A 17,863-nucleotide genomic window follows, 5' to 3' on the forward strand; every position below is an offset into this window, starting at 1 on the left:
GCTTGCAGCAATTCAGTGAGTGTTTATTTAAGAAAACACTAAATCTGGTAAGAGCAGTGAGCTTGCAGGCATTTTAAATTACCTGACTTGGAATTTACTCAAGCTAACAGTCTCTTCTACAGGTACATCTGTTAGAAACAATCATAGGCAAGCAATTGCTTAACTTCCTAGCTGCCAGAGGCAGTGGGTAACAATTAGAAAAAAGCAATAATATAACCAAAACCTTAAAAGGAAAATCTGGTTGATAAGAGGACCATAGGTGTTTTGAAAATGACAAAATATTACTGGCAATCTAGATGCCATTTGCATGTGAAGGGCTGTGCACACACCCACAGATGTACTCATCCTCATAAACAGCTGTGGAAGCCCCAAGCTCAAATCTCTGGGTAAACTTTGGATTCTGTACAAACAGAAAGTGAAAGCTACAGCAGGATTGTCAACCGTTGGCCAAGTGTCAAAAGCATTCTCCAGCATCTGCAAAGAACCTCTTAGCTATTATTGGAGGATTTCTTGATTCAATGTTGTTAAGAAACTCTGTCCAATTAGATGTTCACTAAGCCAACTAAACATAAACTTCAGCAGCCATGGCTGATAAAGAATACAGACATTAAAATATTAATTCAGAACAGTACTAAGCAAGCAATAAGCAACCAGTACTGTACTATAAAAAGCAAAAAATACTAATGAACCCTGACAAGAGAGGAGGATCTTACTTCCAAAGATGCCATATAATATCATTTAAAATGTCCAGTTCCCAACAACCCAAACTATGAAACACGCAAGAAACAGGAAAAGATTGCTCATATGATTACAATAAGTAGAAACTATCCCTGAGGAAGTCCAGTTATTGGACTTACTAGACAAAGATTTAAAAATAACTACATCATGTGTGCTCTAAAATCTAAAGGAAGCTATGTCTAAACAAATAAAGGAAAAGATGAGAACAATGTCTTACCAAATATCGAATATTAGTAAAGAAAAAAATGTAAAAAAGAATAAAATCAAAAGTATGGCATTGAAAATACTATAGCTGAAATAAAAAAACAAAAACAAAAACAAACAATAACAACAACAAAATACCGATGGGATCAAAAGCAGATTTGAGCAGGTAACAAAAAGAATCAGTGAATTTGAAGATGTCAATTGAGATTATCTAGGCTAAAGAACATAAAATAAAAATAACAAAATAAGAAATGAACAGAGTCTCGGGGAAATGTGGGACAACACTGACCATATCAATGTACATATAATGGGAGTCCCAAGGGGACTGAACAGAGAAAAATGACAGAAAGAATATTTTGAGAATTAATGGTTAAAAGCTTTCCAAATTTGATGGAAAAACACTAATCTACACTTTCAAGAAACTCAGTGAATGCCAAGCAGGGTTAAGAAACATCCTGACACATCATAATCAAACCAGAGACCAATGGAGAATCTTGAAAGCAGCAAGAAAGAAATGACATATCATGTGTGTTTATATTTATTAAAACTGCAAGAATGCAATATACCAGAAATGGGTTGGCTTTTACAAAGGGGATTTATTAAGTTACAAATTTACATTTCTAAGACCATGAAACTGTCCACATTAAGGCATGTTCTCTGAGGACCAGGGGCTGGCATTAGCATTCCTTTGTCACATGGAAAGGCACATGGCAATGTTTGCTGGTCCTGACTTCTGGTTTCAATGGCTGTCTCCAAAATGTTTCTTGGATTTCTTTCTCTCTTAGCTTCTCCTAGTGGTTTTTTCCTAAGCTATCTCTCTTTTCATGAGTTCTCTTAAAGGACTCCACTAAAGGATTGAGGCCCGTCTTAAACGGGCTGGGTATCATCCCCTTGGAAAGTACTTGAGCAAAATGTCCCATCCACAATAGTTGTGCACACACAGGGATGGATTAAAAGAAAATAGGCTTATGTGAGGTAGATAAAAGATCCAAACTAGCACAATGTACAAGGAAACCTTAATAAGATAAAAAAAAATGATTTTCAATTAGAAACCATGGAGGACAGAAAAATAATGGGATAACATATTCAAAGTTCAGAAAGAAAAAGAAAAAAAGGTCAATTAAAAATTCTGTATCTGCAATGTTATACTTCAAAAGAATAAGTGAAATAGACATTTCTCAATAGAGAGAGAGAGAGAGAGATAATTTGTTGCCAGCATATCTGGCCTGCAGTAAATACTAAAAGAATTCTTCAAGCTAAAATGAAAGTACATGGGACAGCAATTCAAATCAACTTGAGAAAGTAAAGAATACAAGCAAAGTTAACCACATAGAATTAAGAATGGCAAATCCATATAATATGCTATTATATGGATTAACTATTTTGCTAATCTTGCGAAAAAGATCAGGAAGCTCCCTACACACTGATACAGAAAAATGTCAAAGTAGCATATACTCGTGTATATATTAGTCTAACATTTTTGCATGAAAATGTGTATTATATTATATATTTGTAATTGTTCATAGTTTAATAAAGAAAAATTGGAAAACCACACACAAATTTAATAAAGTGGTTTCCCAGAAGTAATAATGGACAAAAGGAGAGAAAAGGGCAGGGTGGTAATGAGATTCCTCAATTAAAATTATTATAAATTGCCATGTTACTTTGATTTTTATAACATTCAAATGAAGTATTTTAAACAAAGCAAAAAAAAAACTGAAAGCACTTTGGGAGGCAGGAAAATGTAGAACAGAAAATGTACAGGTTTTATTTTCAAAGGTGGGAGTTAATATACTCATGTGTGAGGCCTTTTTTTTTTAATGGAAGAGACTGGGGACAATTGCAAAATTATTTCCTCAATAAGACAACAGGGGACATGATCTAATACTTATAGTAGAGTGATTGGCCACTGTGGTGTTTTGGGGTTGTATGTACCATAGGAAAACATGTTCTTAAATCTAATACATTCCTGTGGGTGAAAATTCATTGTAAGTAGGACCTTTGATGACGTTTCTTCTTGTGGCCTACCCTAACCAGGAAGGATCTTAATCTTATTGCTGGAATCCTTTGTAAGAGAATGAAAAGCAGACAGAGATAGAAAACCAAAGAAGCAAGAAGTTGAAAACAATGAAACCTGGAAGAGAAGAGAGAGCCCAGCAGATGCCACCATCTGCCTTATCACGTGGCAGAGGAGCCAAGGACTGTGGAGAGCTAATCTTTGGTGAGAAAACATTACCTGATGATGTCTTGATTCCATTTTCCTACCTCAAATTGTAAGCTAATAAATTACCATATTTAAAGCCAACCCATTCCATGGTATCTGCTTTGAGCTACCTGAGATATTAAAACAGCCTCAGATATTCAACCATTTTAACAGGTGTGAAGGTAAGTTTTTGACACAGTTCTAGGTTGAGATTTTTGTCAATGTAATGATCAGTTAGTTCTCTTCTTGTATTTCTCTTCTTATAGGAAAGTAAACTGTGGAATAAGAAATATAAGTAGGAGGATATGGGAGATTTAAGGTAAGTTGAAAAGGTTCTAAATAGTCATGCCATGGTGTGGTGGTTTGAAGCTGTATATCCTGAGAAAAACCTGTTCTTAAATTTAATCCATCTAAGTGGGTGTGAAGCCATTTTTAGGTAGACCTTTTATGAGGTTACTTCAGTTAAGAAGGTGTGCCCCACCTTAATCAGGATGAGTCTTAATCCTATTACTAGAGTCCTTTATAAGTGGAGTGAAATTTATACCAAGAAAGAAAAAGCCTTAGAGGAAGCACTAAGAACCTGAAATGAATGGGACATGGAAAGAAGAGACCATGAGATGCCACCATGGTGCTTTGTCATGTGACAAACTAAGGACAAAGTATTGCTAGGAACCAGCCCCAGAAAGCCAGTCTTGGAGGAGAAAGCATTGCATTGATGATACCTGGACTTGGGCTCTCCTTTACCCTCCAAACCATAAGTTAAATAACTTCTATTGTTTAAGCCAATGGTATTTGCTGGTGCAGGCTAGGAAACTAAAATACATGGCATGGGGGATTGAAGGACCCATAAAATAGAAGGAAAAGAAAATTAAATAGGCTTTTCTGGAAGGTAAGAGGGACTAATGATTTTTATAATCATGATTTAAAATGAAATTATTTCACATACCTGTGCTTTCTTTTCTAAATGTAGGAGTGACAACTTCAGAAATTTTAATTGAAATGAAGAAAACAACAACTAGATTTTGCCTGGATTGGGCAACAGAGATGGTAAAAGTACACTGTAGCTGAGGTTGTGCACATAATGGAAACAAGTAATTATGATGAGACCATGAGAGAGAGTAGGTAAGATGCAGTTCAGGGAAAGATTATCTGAAGGAAGGAGGACAAATGCAGGGATACAAGGGTTTTGGATATTTTATTTACACTGGTGTTTAAGTCATTAACAATAATGTGAGAAGTGATAGAAGATCAAAGCCCCGGAGGTGAAAGTTTCATTGGATGGTGTGTGTTGAGGATTTCCATAGATAATTTCTACAAAGAAAGTTTTAGGTGGTAAATTCTAATACAAGTATGCCAGACAAATGTGGGATTTTGAGGGAGGAATAAAGGTGTGTAGATGGTAATGAGGATGTTACTGGAATTGGTATAGACAAGAGCACCAATAATAAACATTGGATAAATATATTATATTACATCCATATTATGCCATGTTATATGTATTTTAAACATGAATAAGCGAATTCACTATGTTCTGATAAAGAAAAATGAGAGTTTAGTGTATATACCAAGCGAATATGTGTGCAGACAGTGGGACAGTTAAGAATAAACATTTGTATTTGATCATATTGAATAAAGAAGCACTGGAAAATTAGACAGACAAGGAAAAAAAGCAAGGTTGTAAGAAGAATATAATACATAAATAGTAAATAACACTCACTTAGAAAAAATTACGAGTTAAAAAATTTAGGACACTGATAGTATATAAAAATGAAAGAAGGGGGAAATAAAAATAAATGGAACATATACCTTTAGCTTAATTGTCCAGTTGAATAATGATGCTATGAGTTAGGATAGGCTATATAGAAGTGGTAAGATAAGTGAAAATATGGAGTCCAGTTTTGCATATGTAGTTATTCCATTCAACTGAACATATACCAAATATATATATATATGGAAAAGTATAAATGGAGCAAATAGAAAAAAATTGAACTGAAAATATTTTTGTGGGGTTATGCACTAAGGTATGTAGAAGTTAGGATTAAGTTACTCAAGGTAGGTGTGTGATGAAAACAAAGTTAAGGACCAAACCACAGAATATTAAATTTAAGGTGAAGCTGCCAGAAGGAACCTGATGAGATGAAATCGCTATTATGATAGGAGGAGAACCAGCAAAGAATGCCATGGAAGACAAAAGTGGAGGCAGATACAAGGAGCACATAGACAATCATTTAACATCCTGAAATAAGAGAAGAATCTATTAGATGAAGTCAAAAGGATTTGTCTTTGGGTTGGTTATTTGTGACTTTATCAAAGGAAGTAAAGAGGAACCCAGGTTAATTTGACATTATTTTATGGGAGATGCAAAGTGGAGACCAAGCTTATTGTAATTTTCAGAAGTGTGCATGAAATCTAAATAATGCAATAAACGAGAGAGAAATTGTAAGGAAACTTAATGCCAAAACAGAATTCCCTTTATGAAAGAATGGACGAACTTGAATTAGGTGAAGAGATGTAATCAGCAAAGAAATTAAACTCTTTAATGGGATGGGGTGGGGAGTCAAGGTTTGGACAGATTGCCTTAGACTAAAGAGAAAATTCCAAATTCTGTCAGAGAGGAGAGATAAAAATATATTTTATGCATGATTATTCTGTAAATCTACAACTTTTCTAATAAAGATAAAAAAAGCATGGATGCAGATGTATGTAGATGCAGATAAATGTATGTGTATGTATCTTATATACATATGTAAATGTGTGCATACTTGTGTGTGAGAGGAGGAAATGAGCTTTGTGAAAGTGTAAGAGTATAACATAACAATATTTTTGCCAACTCTTCCAACTTTGTCAGCAAGTATGCATATTCCTGCATGTACTCTCTCAGCTGTCTACCTTCATTATCTTTCCCCATGGTTAACTCCATGCAAAGTTGGTCCCAAAGAGACAAACATTAAGAAATATTGAACTTTGTTAGCAACATGCGTATGCCCTCTCTTGCTTCTGTGCCTTCTTTGTCTATCCCCACTATTAAACCCTGCCTCCCCCCTGATCAATGCAGAGTGCTGTCACACACCTCTGTATCAGTTGCCACTAGAACAATGACTTCTAGATTAATTTATTTCTTCACTCCTCTAAGTAAGTACCTATGATAAAGGTTCATGTCTCAGCCTTTGCCTGGTGTTTTCTTTGCTCTCTTGGCTGGAAAAGCCCTTCCAGGTGGAGCAAAGAATTTAACTATGCCCATTTAATTTGGATCTATAAAGTAAAAATGTGAGGTCATTTATGGAAAGAAATTTTTGTTTCAATCATTTCAAATAATTATCACAATCATTTTCACAGCTACAAGTGTTTGGAGTTTAGGTACACATTTCTGTGAATAATCATATTTGAACATTTCAGTAGGCACTATGATAGATGCTAAGGGCATAATGATTAAATAGGCCTAGAACCTCCTTCCAAGGCATTCATGGTACGATAGAAGAGGTAGGCATCCTAACCAGGGACTTGAGAAAATCTTCTGTAAATGTACAAATAGTAAGTACTTTAAACTTTGCAAGCTTTGTCATCTCCATTGCAATTACTCAGTTCTGCCACTGGAGCCATAAATGAATGAGTGTGGTTGTGTCCCAATAAACATTATATATAGGTACTGAAAATTCAATTCCACATAATTTCCAAAAAATATTATTCTTTCGTTTTTCTTTCCCAACAATGTAAAAGTAAAAAAGAAAAAAAAAAAAAAGGAGTTTGTAGGCTATACAAAATCTGGTGGCAGACTGGATTTGGCCCATCAGGCGTAGTTTACTGACCCCTAATCAAAACAATATACCAAACCATGTAATAATTACAATATATTTCAATAAGTGATAGAAGTGCCAGTGATTTTCAGTTTTACAAGTAAGGAAACATAAGCAGGAAATGAGAGTCATATCAATTGTAATGCAGAGAATAATCAGGGAAGCTCTAACTCAAACTCAACAATCTTTACACAACGTATTATGACTACCTCATGAAGATAATAAGCTTAATCCAATGACACATGTGGTGTATTGGACGACTGTTAGAATTGCATAGAAGGTAAGAATTTGTATGACATTATATTCTTATTTGTGAAGGGATTCATTCATCATTGCTTAACTTTTGAGAAATGAATAGACAGTTAGTATTCTATGTTAGTATTAACATTATTCTTGAGAAAGTGAACAATTTGTCTTGAAATTGCAATGACTGATTGCCATATAATTTATTCAGCAAATATGCTATTATTCTTTCTTTCATATCCCTTCAATTATTCAAAAGACATTTAACAAATGATCAAATCCATGATGTGTCTTTTTCCTATGCTAGTTGGATATTTGATCTGTTTGGTCCCTACATTCTGGCAGTCTTTGTATTACTGATATTATATGTGCATGTGTATGTACATATATGTATACTTGTTTCTTCTCACTAAAAATGACGCTATAGTCATAGTCTTACTCATATACACATGTTAGTAGTAAACAGTAAATATTGACCAATGTCAACAAAATAAACACAAAATAAATCCAATCATTGACTAAGAAAAAACTAAGAAAAATCTAAAAAGAAAGAAATCACATGTATCAAAACATTTAAGCTTGAGCACTAACCAAAATCTAATAATTTTTTTATTATTATATATTTTTTATTTTATTAGCACTAACCAAAATCTAATAAATGTTTTATACTGCAAAATATAATGATGATGTAGGAAACCGCAATCAAGACCTGAAGGATATTTTGAAACAAACTTAAATATTAATATATAAAAAATAGTTTCTTAACATCAGAACTGTATCAAATGCTTGTTATATTGTTTCCATTGACTGAACTTCTGCTGGCATTTCTTTAGCAGAAACAAATAAAGGGGATAATAATTTTCTTTTTTGGAGATGCCTTTTCTCATGTCCATAGTAATTGTATTGATTCTATAATTTATTCTAGAGCATTGCAAAAATATGTGGCTCATTCAATATAAATATATTTGCATGTATAAAATAGAAATTTCCTTTCTAAACAAATTAAAATAATGGCAGAAGAAGCACATGTAGATTGTTGAGATTTGCAAGTTTATAAAATGTTTATGTTTGTACATACATATGTATTTATTTCTGAGGATGGTGGTAGTGATGGGAGAAAGGAATCAGAAAAATAATGCATAAAAGCCATTTTTCAATGATAAAACTTTTTCTCTTGGCTTGCACACAAAAGGGCAACATTTGTTTGTTCTTTTTTTCTCCCCTTTCCAAACACTGAAAAACATAAAGAAACGGAATTTTGAAATTCATAACAAAAACACTTTTCTTGTGATTCAATATTCTATGTCCTGATTTAAATTTTTTTTCATTGATTTCATAGGGTCCTATGAAGGGATGAAATCATACAATGAAGCTGAATTTTTTCTCTCATTTTATTTTATTATTATTAATTTTTTGCATGGTCAGGCACCAGGAATCGAACCCAGGTCTCCAGCGTGGCAGGCGAGAACTCTGCCTACTGACCCACAATGGCCCAGCCTTTTTCTCTCATTTTAATATCCAGAGAAGAAAAACATACCAGAATTGTCTCAGAATTTCTTTTTTCCATATTCAGATTTTTTTTTGTAACACCACAGCGTCTGCCTTGTATGGTGGGTGCAGCTGCAGCCCAGTCCTTGCTGGATGACGGTTAGAACAGATGGTCTGTGATACTGCACTGCCTACACATTAGGGAAGCTCTCTGGCTTGGATGGAATACTATCTTGTAGTATAACATGACTAAAATGAGAAGAGATTGTCAAGCAGTGAACTGGAAGCCCCGGAGCCTGCAAACATGGAGATTCCTACTGCTACACTTCTCTTTCTCCCAAAGGTATTGAGTGAACTTATTGAGCCTAATTTCCAATCTCTTTACTGATAGGTGATGATGAGCATGGTTTAAATGTGGCTGCTTTTAAAGATGAGTAAATAATCATATGAAGGTTTAGCTTCTCCTCTGCTCTCTAAACTAGATCCTAAATGATTTGTGCTCAAGCCCTCCTATATTATTTGAAAAAAAAAAATGCTAAGGACACAAATCTAAAGGTTTTGGTAAACCATTGTATTTCTGTACTTTTGAGAGAAAGGGAAATTGATCTGAAATTACTGATCATGTTGTTAACTTCCTTCTTTGGGGATTAAAAAAATCTTGTACATCCAGTGCTTAGTTAGTCAATGTGGTAAAGTTGAATTATATACTCCAGAAAAAAACAAACACACAAACAAAAAGCATCAAAAACAACTTCTGGGGTTGTGAGGGTAGTCCAGTGGTAGAATTCTTGCCTGCCATGTGGGAGACCTGGGTTCAATTCTTGGCCCATGCTCTTCCCAAACAAACAAACAAAAAACCAACAAAAACAAATAAACAAACAAAAAATTCAACAAATGATGCTGCAATAACGGGATACTCACATGGAAATAGAATGAAATGTGACCCCACCATACAACATACAAAAAACAAAAACAATGATTTCTTAAACTTGATCAATTCCTGTGTGTCTGAATCCATTGTAATTAAATCTTTAAAATATGTTCATTTTAGCTAAGGTGTTGCACAATTAAATTAGGTTGGGATGTAATCTGGATTCTTAGCGTCTTTTGTAAGGAGAATGGAAGCTGGAAATTGATGAAACCAGGAAAATAAAGGAGAAGATGTTGTCATGTGCCTAGCCATGTGACAGAAAAGCCAATGGTCCAAGGATCACAAGCAGCCAGTCCCATAATATCAGGATCTTCAGGGAAAAATGATCAAGTTGCTGACAGCTGATTTTGGACTTCTCCTAGACCCCAAACTGAGAGTCAATAAATTCCCACTGTTTGAGCCAACCTATTGCATGGAATTTGTTTTAGCAGATAGGAAACTAAGACAGTTGATATTTAAAATATATCTGCAGTTTTGCCAAAAGTAATTTTGGGGATCGGAAAAAAATCATACAGGTGATTTTTAAATCTGACATGTTCTAGAACTCAACCTCTTTTGCAGTTAGAAGAAATGTATCAAATATCACGATATAGTTTCTTCTTTTAGTTTCAGATGCATTAGTAATAAATACAAATATTTATTATCATATAATAATTTATATTATTATAAAATAAACAATAATAAATATCAGAATTATGAAAAGGGACACCGCAAATTCCAATATACCTTCATGGCAATAAAAAACAAAACTATTAAGTTGTGTGTTCAATGAAGCCTTTTCTCCTAACACAAGAGCAAGTATAAAATAGTGATTGAGAAAATTCTGGCTAGTACAGGAACAATGCTTAGAGAGATGAGATACGACTGAAAATTTCCATTTTTATAGTCATTATTTTCAAATGACCAGAGGTAATTGTTTTTATATTTCACACTTCAGTTCCATGTTCCACATCTCTTCAAATCCTGCTCAAATCCCACCCTCATCTCATCCCACAATTCCCCAGAAGGGGAAAAAACAAACCAACAAATAAAGACTTACTTTTCCAACATACTGCGGATCTGGTCCCATATGTTCTTCTAAAACAAAGAACTGATTCCATACCCATCCCCTTTTGGGACGATGGTGGACTTCGGTTTCCCCTTCACTATGTTTGGTTTGGTTTCTGGTCACCTTGATGGAGCTGTGGTGAGCAGTTCCATAACACCTCTGCACAAAACAGAGACACACTAGGACTGGACAGATGCAAGATGTGCTCGTAATTTTCATTGTAAGATCACTTGCCAGTTCACAAAGTTCTTTCTATTCTTTGCCAGCTACAAATGCTTAGTGAGCATTCAAAAGAGATGCCAAAGAAGATTTTGGAAGGACAGTCTGAAGTAAACCGTTTGGCATGTCCATGATTTAACTGCCCATCAGGGAAAGGTCAGACTACATTTACATCCTGAAACACTTTGAGAATTAAAGCTGTAGTTGTCAGAGTCCAGGTCTTCACAGTAGGTAAGTACAGTCAACCATTTTTCTACCTAATGGAAAAAGAGAAAATTACATGTTATGAAATAGGGTAATTTTAACTATTTGCTCTGAATGCAATTTATACTATTTTGCAGTGTGATGCTGATAGACAAAGAATCTATGCAGGCTCTTTTGAAAATATGCACACACAAACATAAATACACACTCATGCACAAGTCTGTGAGCAGTATTACATGGACATTCCTATCTGTACTTTCAATTCCCAATTAAGTATATATTCTTTGAAACAATCAGAATATCACCTGAAGGGAGGGAGGGGAAATAATGCTTGACCATGTGCACCTGGCTGATTGTAGTATTATCCTTAGGGTACGTAATCTATTAAAGGACTCCATCCTAAATGCAATTTTTGCGTTTATTTTAGTTTTGTTATGCATAACATAAATTCACTGTACGAAGTACACAGTGGATTCTTACTGTATGTCAATCACGAAGTTTAAAAAAATACCTTTAAGGCAGAAATACTGTTACAGGCCAACACAGAAAACAAGTGGGCATTAAAATGCTTAGTATGTAAAACAAAAAATAAGAAGAAAAGAAGGGAAAAGAAGAGACTGGCTGCATAGCGTGTATGCAACTTAATTGGTTGAGTTATAGCTTGTATAGATTTTGATAGAGCCTACTAATGTTATGCTAGAGTGGGACTTTATACACAGGCAGGACAGATTTTCAAAATTGGAAATGGCATTACTAGTTTTGATTTTTAGGTCACATAATAGTAGCAGCATGGGTGAAGAAAGGATTTGAAGAAGAAAAGAAAGGTGGCAAAAAAAGAAGAGATGGGAAAATGCTTTGATTTTTCAAATAAGAGATGCTGAGGATTTGGAGTTAGGTTTAAGTGCAACTGGGCAGCAAAATAAAACTTGAGAAACATTATTGGAAGAAAAATGAAAAGGTCTGTGAAAATCAAGGATGATTCAGAAATTATTAGCTTATTGAAATTACATAAAAGTTTGTAGCATTTTTTCTGTATTTTTTGTGTATATGTGCATATGAACATGTGTTTAGAAAATGTACATTGATTCAAGGATTGGCTACACTACCTAATAAAAATTATTAGATGAATCTCTTTCTCATCCCATAAAATTCACCCCACTAAATTGGAACAAACTGAAATGTAGGACTGAATGAGTATTTCCATAGTATTATGAAACAGTTGACATAAGAATGAAATTGATGTTAAAAATTGATTATAAACTATGTTATAGCATTAGCCTTTCATACATTTAAGAAATCATATTTAAATAGAGTTAGAAATGAAAAAAATTACGAGACCCTACAGAAGGATGCTTTTCTCTATCAATACTGTTCCCATATTTACAGATAATAAAAATGCTTATATCATCAGCAGCATTTTTTAAACATTTTGTACAAAAAAAATCTTCTCAACGAATTTAAGTTTAGATGACTGAAAAACTCTCTTAGCATGTACAAAAGAGAAATGCCATATTAGCTACAACATTCCAAGAACACCAGAAAGAGAGTCAGAAAAAAAACAGGTCAATTCTCTTTTTTCAACAATTTAATTACAATATGAAGTTAGGAGAAACATTTAATTTTTTCAAGTTTCAATTTTCTTATTACCTAAAACATAGGGCTCACATTATTATTTTAAATATCATTTTGAGCTTGTTTAATAAATTATTTGTATGTTATTTTTTAATTGTCAAAAAATTCTTAATTTTCAAGTCATGAATTCAGAAAAAGAAACTTTCTTCTTAGAAGCCAAGTTGATGAATATATAGAAAGTGTTATCTTAATACTTTCACACCATGTGGTGTGATTTTCAAATGAAGTTAACATCTTTGCCCCTTATGCTAAGTTGTTTAACAAAGCATAATTTATGAGTAGAAAGTGAAGGAAATGACTTTTGTAATGCATTACAGATATGTAAAGCAAGTATTTTCTTTACAACAATGATCTTGTGTGATCTCCCAAAAATATGAAAATACATTTAAATTTAATAGATGCACTATATGTTTATGACTTTGCTTTTGACAATTATGAAAAGTGACTCTGTGGAAAGTAAAAGCAAATGAAAACATCACTACTGTGCTTGAAGATAATTTAATATATAAGAGAAGACAGAACCCCAAATATGAACATTTCTTTCTGTATATCATGGAATTGATCCCTGAAAAATGGAAATAATTAAAATGTAAATAATAATAAAGAAACCATAGCTTGATAATCACACAAAAGAAAACACATTTTACATTTGCTTTCTCTTTCTCTCTTTTTTTATTAAGTAGCAACAAAATACCATTCCTGCTTTCATGGAACCCTTCAATGTGTTAATTCTGATGAAAGAACCCAAGCGTTCAACAATTAACAGTTAGAAACTGGATACATTCTTTCTTCATTCTTTTAATTAAATTGCATGCCAATGAATTATGCCTGACAGTCATATGCTGTAACACACTGAACCAAATAATGAATAGACGTGGAGACAGTTGAGAAATTCATTATAGGGATGGTGAAGGCACCAACAGCCCAGAAGTAATGGTAGCAAGGTCAGCAGCTACGAGAAATAGAGTTCAATGGCAGTGGATTAGTAGAGAGGCTTTCTAGCTAAACTGTTTCAATGTCAAGAACTTGATATTTCCAAATGTCTTCTCCTAGATAATGGAAGTTATTCACATTACCCAAGATTAAATCATAAGCCATTTAAAAGTCTTCAGAGAGCATTCCTTCAAAGATCACTAAAGAAGTTGTATTAAGCACATTTCCTGGTTTCTGCTAATTTATGCTTTAACATCTATAGGCATCTCCAATGCTCCCCACTCCCATACATCTGTTGCTTCTAGATAATTCTGATGCTCTTATATAGGCAGCCAATCCCATACTGGCATTCCCCAGCCCATCACTGCCTGCTTCCCACAAAAACCACATTAAAGACAATTTCTCAGCTCATTTTTATCTCTGCCTGGTGATGAACCCTGATGTTTCCCTCTTGTACCCTGCATGGCATGCTGCACACTTTCTGGGTAGCTGTTAGTATAATAAATCTTTTCAAATCTTCTGTTCTCTCTCTCAGTCTGCCTTTGACTTTTGACTTCATAGAAGATAGGAATAAAACAGAAACTTCATTCTCAAAGAAGAAGATTCTCACATTTACCACAGATGTTATTTCTTGTCAGTAAAAACCATGACTGAATATTTTTTTCCAACTTGGTTCTAAACTTACAAACCTTGGACTCCAAAGAAGTCTAAAGAATGCTTTCTACTTATTTTTAAATAAAATGTTTCCTTTGCCTGTTTTGAAAAGTATTAAAAAATAATAAATACACTGTCAGCTTTATCACATAAATGTAATATTTCATTCTCCATATTTGTGGTTTGTCATGAGATATCATTTCACATGTTAAAAAACATGGAATTATAATTGTCAACATCTAAAATGTAGCAATATACTGGGAGAAATTTATCTGACTTTGTGTGGAGGAAGTCTAGCTTAAATGAAAAATGTAAAAGAACCTAAAGTGTGATGAAAAAAATCTACTTTTTTTGGCAATACTTTCATTGTGAGAGATACAGGGATGTCTTAGGTAAAAAATTGCCTGCCAGTGGTAACATATGCTCATCATATGGAAAGGGAACTTCTCAAAGCTCAGACCTTCAAATCCATCTGATGATAAGGCTGTTCTTCATATGAAGATGATTCATACTGAAAATCATGGAGCTTATCTATCTCCATGTTGAACTGTTTAAGTATCAGACTGTCAGGCAGAATTAAATGCATGAAATTTGTATTATTTTTTAATTCTGGGATACTTATATAAGGGGAAAGTTTCACATACTGAACAAAAGTCATTTTTCTCACGTAAGCATAATAATAGTTTTTAAAAAAGAAAAACTAATGAGCTACTTATTTTTCTTTTTTTTCCCCTTTCAAGTTGCTAGTCTAATCTCTGCCTTCTAAAACCTTAAGGTCACACTTTCAGTTTGCTGATTGCAGCTATAACTTATATTTCTGGCAACATGCATGCTAAAGAATGGGTTGATCACTAGATCTAGAGTTTCTGTCATTTTGGATCCAATGATGCACAATTTCAGTATTATTCTCCTCTTCTGAATCTAGTTATTATTCAATTTCCAATGTTGTGGGTTCTGGCATTCTTTTACCTGCCTGTGCTTTACCCTCACTATATTCTCTATATTCTACCTTCACTATATTCTCTCTATATCTTCATTTTTTCTCTCTCTCTCATAAGTGGCAATTTATCAGAATAATTTTACTCTTCTGCAATCCTGGAAGGCAATTAAGTAAGTATTGACTACGGTCAAAATGGGAATACATATAAAACACATAGTATTGTGGCAGGCTTCACCTAAATTTGATTAAAGTATGGTTTCTTGGTTGATTCCAAAATGTTTATTTTTAATCTCAACCTGATCATTCCAGTATATTCATCAGAATTTTGAAAAAAAATTAGTTATAATATATAACATTTTTGCAATATTTATTTATATACATACATATGTGGTGGTTTGAAATATGTACCCCAGAAAAAACATTCCCTTAAATTTATTCCATTCCTGGTATTGAGGGAGAAAGATTATTCGTAGACGGCTGAGTAGGAAGCTCCAGGACTCAGTTTTTCTAACAGAACATCTGCTAAAAAGGAAGGAACTTCTGAACCAACTATTTTGAAACCATGGAAGCTAGAAAATCACTGTACAGCATCCAGGGGAAAGGGGGAGGGAGAGGCTGAAACATTACAGTAAAGAATTGTAAATTGCTCCCTCCAAACTGAGCTACAGTTACTGGTGCCCATCCCCCTCTCTCATGACAGGCCACTGTAAGGTCCAGCCCCTGGCTAGCTTGTTCGTAAGAGAAAGGGACGTAAAAACCCTCTTCCCTAAGATCAGGTGTATGGAAATGGCTGATCCCTAATCATGGCTTTTGCACACGGCCCAGCTCTGAGGGCAGTCATCGCTTCAACCTACCCTGGACAAGGGCACTGACAGTGGAGACTTAAGGATGCTACACTCCTCATGGAACAGTTGGTTGAAGAGCTGCATTTACTGAGCTGGCCAAGAAAGCTCAGTTTTGGGGAGTAATAAAAGAACTCTTGGTGCCCTTCCTGATACTCTCTCCAGGACACCTGGAGACCATCTGGGCCCCCTTGTGAGCTGGCAAAGATTTACTTGGGAAAATCCTCTCCAGTGTGTCCCTCTTCCCAGAATTTACCCTTTAGGCAAAAGTGGCTTAAAACAGTGAAAGAAGTGTAAGAAACTAATGTCTGGGGCAAAAGCTTGCCAGCTTGGAGGTCAGCCACATGTCAGTCAAAACAGCCCCAATAAAATCTCTGGACACCAAGGCTAGGAATTTTAACCAGTACAGTACCAGATTAAGTGACTCATCCAGAGTTGTGCAAAGTGGCCCTGATTTTATCATAGCAGCCATCACCCAGAAGCAGCTGGCCTGATAGAAGGTGAAGTGGTCAACTGATGTCATCATATTTGTTATACCATTTGGAAGACAATGCTCTGAAAGACGGGGATTTTCCTCAAATATTTGATGATCCACGACTGTGCACTCATTTTAGGATGACAGCATTGAAAAGTTGAGCAAGAACTCCATGTCTGTAGGTTGTGAAGGCTTCATATAAATAATCTGGCAGCATCTTTAGGGATTTATTCCAAGGTAGATCACACTACTCAGATAAAATCTTCATATTCCTTGCCCAGATGATTTAAGTGTAGCTGTCAATAATAAGTGATGAGCGTTGGAAAGGCCTGGGGATGTGTCAGTTGCTATGCGGAATTTCAACTAATCCCCTTATTTTTAGTACTCTCTTCCTACATTTAAATGTGACTGGTGTGCCCTAGTACAGATTGTTCTGGATCACCCTCTCAAAGATCAAACAGATTTCTTCTAGTGTAACTTAGGACTTTGAAGATCTACCAATGTTTTAAAAATATTTCAGCAAAAAATTTATTTGTTTCCAAACCAGCTTTGACCATGTTTTGAGCTACTAATTGCTGAGGTGTTTTATAGATGCTATCTTGGAAATGCTGTGGCTTCTGGCTTTCTCCTACTATAGCTCAAGCATTGCATTTCTCAGGTTTGCTGAATCACTATCCACCATTCCTTATGTTTTTCTACCTCTAAAATTGCGCTACTAAGGCTACCTTTTTAATTCATTTTGTCCTCGAGGACTTACTCTATGTGAATGCTTCATAGCCAATTTAGTACAATTTTAGAAAGAAAATAAATATATGCATTTAATTTGTCCTTTTTAATAGGAAGTCAGTTCAATGCTTTATTAGATTTTAAATCTGAACTCTTAAAAATCGTGTTCATATTAAGTGAATATTTTCATAGTATCAAAACTGTTTCATGCTATCTGTGCTTTGCCTGGTGAAATCCAGTAATCCATCTCCCAGGAGAAACCATGATGGAGTTTAAAAGTTGTGAATTTTATGCTAGGTAGAACTGAATTTAAAATATTCTTAAATAGGACATGGTAGCTATATGGCATTAGAGGCAAATGTTTCATATCTTAGAAAGTGTAGCATTGTTTTCCATCTTGGAAAAATGGGTTTATTATTAACAACTTCACAATGTGTTCAGTGATTTTAAACAAGCTACTGTTTGAGCTGCATAAATAGATTCTTGGTGAGCATCAAATGAGAAAAAAATCAATTCATTTACATTAATGAAATGTTTAAAATCATCAGACTATGATAGCATAATTCAGTCTTATCTCTCACAGTGAGAT

At 34.4% G+C, this 17,863-nt stretch overlaps 1 protein-coding gene across 1 annotated transcript in view; it reads right to left on the reverse strand.

Moving 5' to 3' along the window:
- The window catches only part of CDH18 (cadherin 18), a 518,873-nt gene that overhangs the window by 337,311 nt on the left and 163,699 nt on the right, over window positions 1–17,863 (reverse strand). The window contains exon 2 of the mRNA XM_077115122.1: window positions 10,641–11,125. Coding sequence (XP_076971237.1) covers window positions 10,641–10,868 — 228 coding nt within the window. The 5' untranslated portion in view covers window positions 10,869–11,125. The remainder of the gene's footprint in view (window positions 1–10,640; window positions 11,126–17,863) is intronic.

The sequence above is a fragment of the Tamandua tetradactyla genome, chromosome 9, assembly GCF_023851605.1.
Source record: "Tamandua tetradactyla isolate mTamTet1 chromosome 9, mTamTet1.pri, whole genome shotgun sequence".
Classification (NCBI taxonomy): Eukaryota; Metazoa; Chordata; class Mammalia; order Pilosa; family Myrmecophagidae; genus Tamandua; species Tamandua tetradactyla.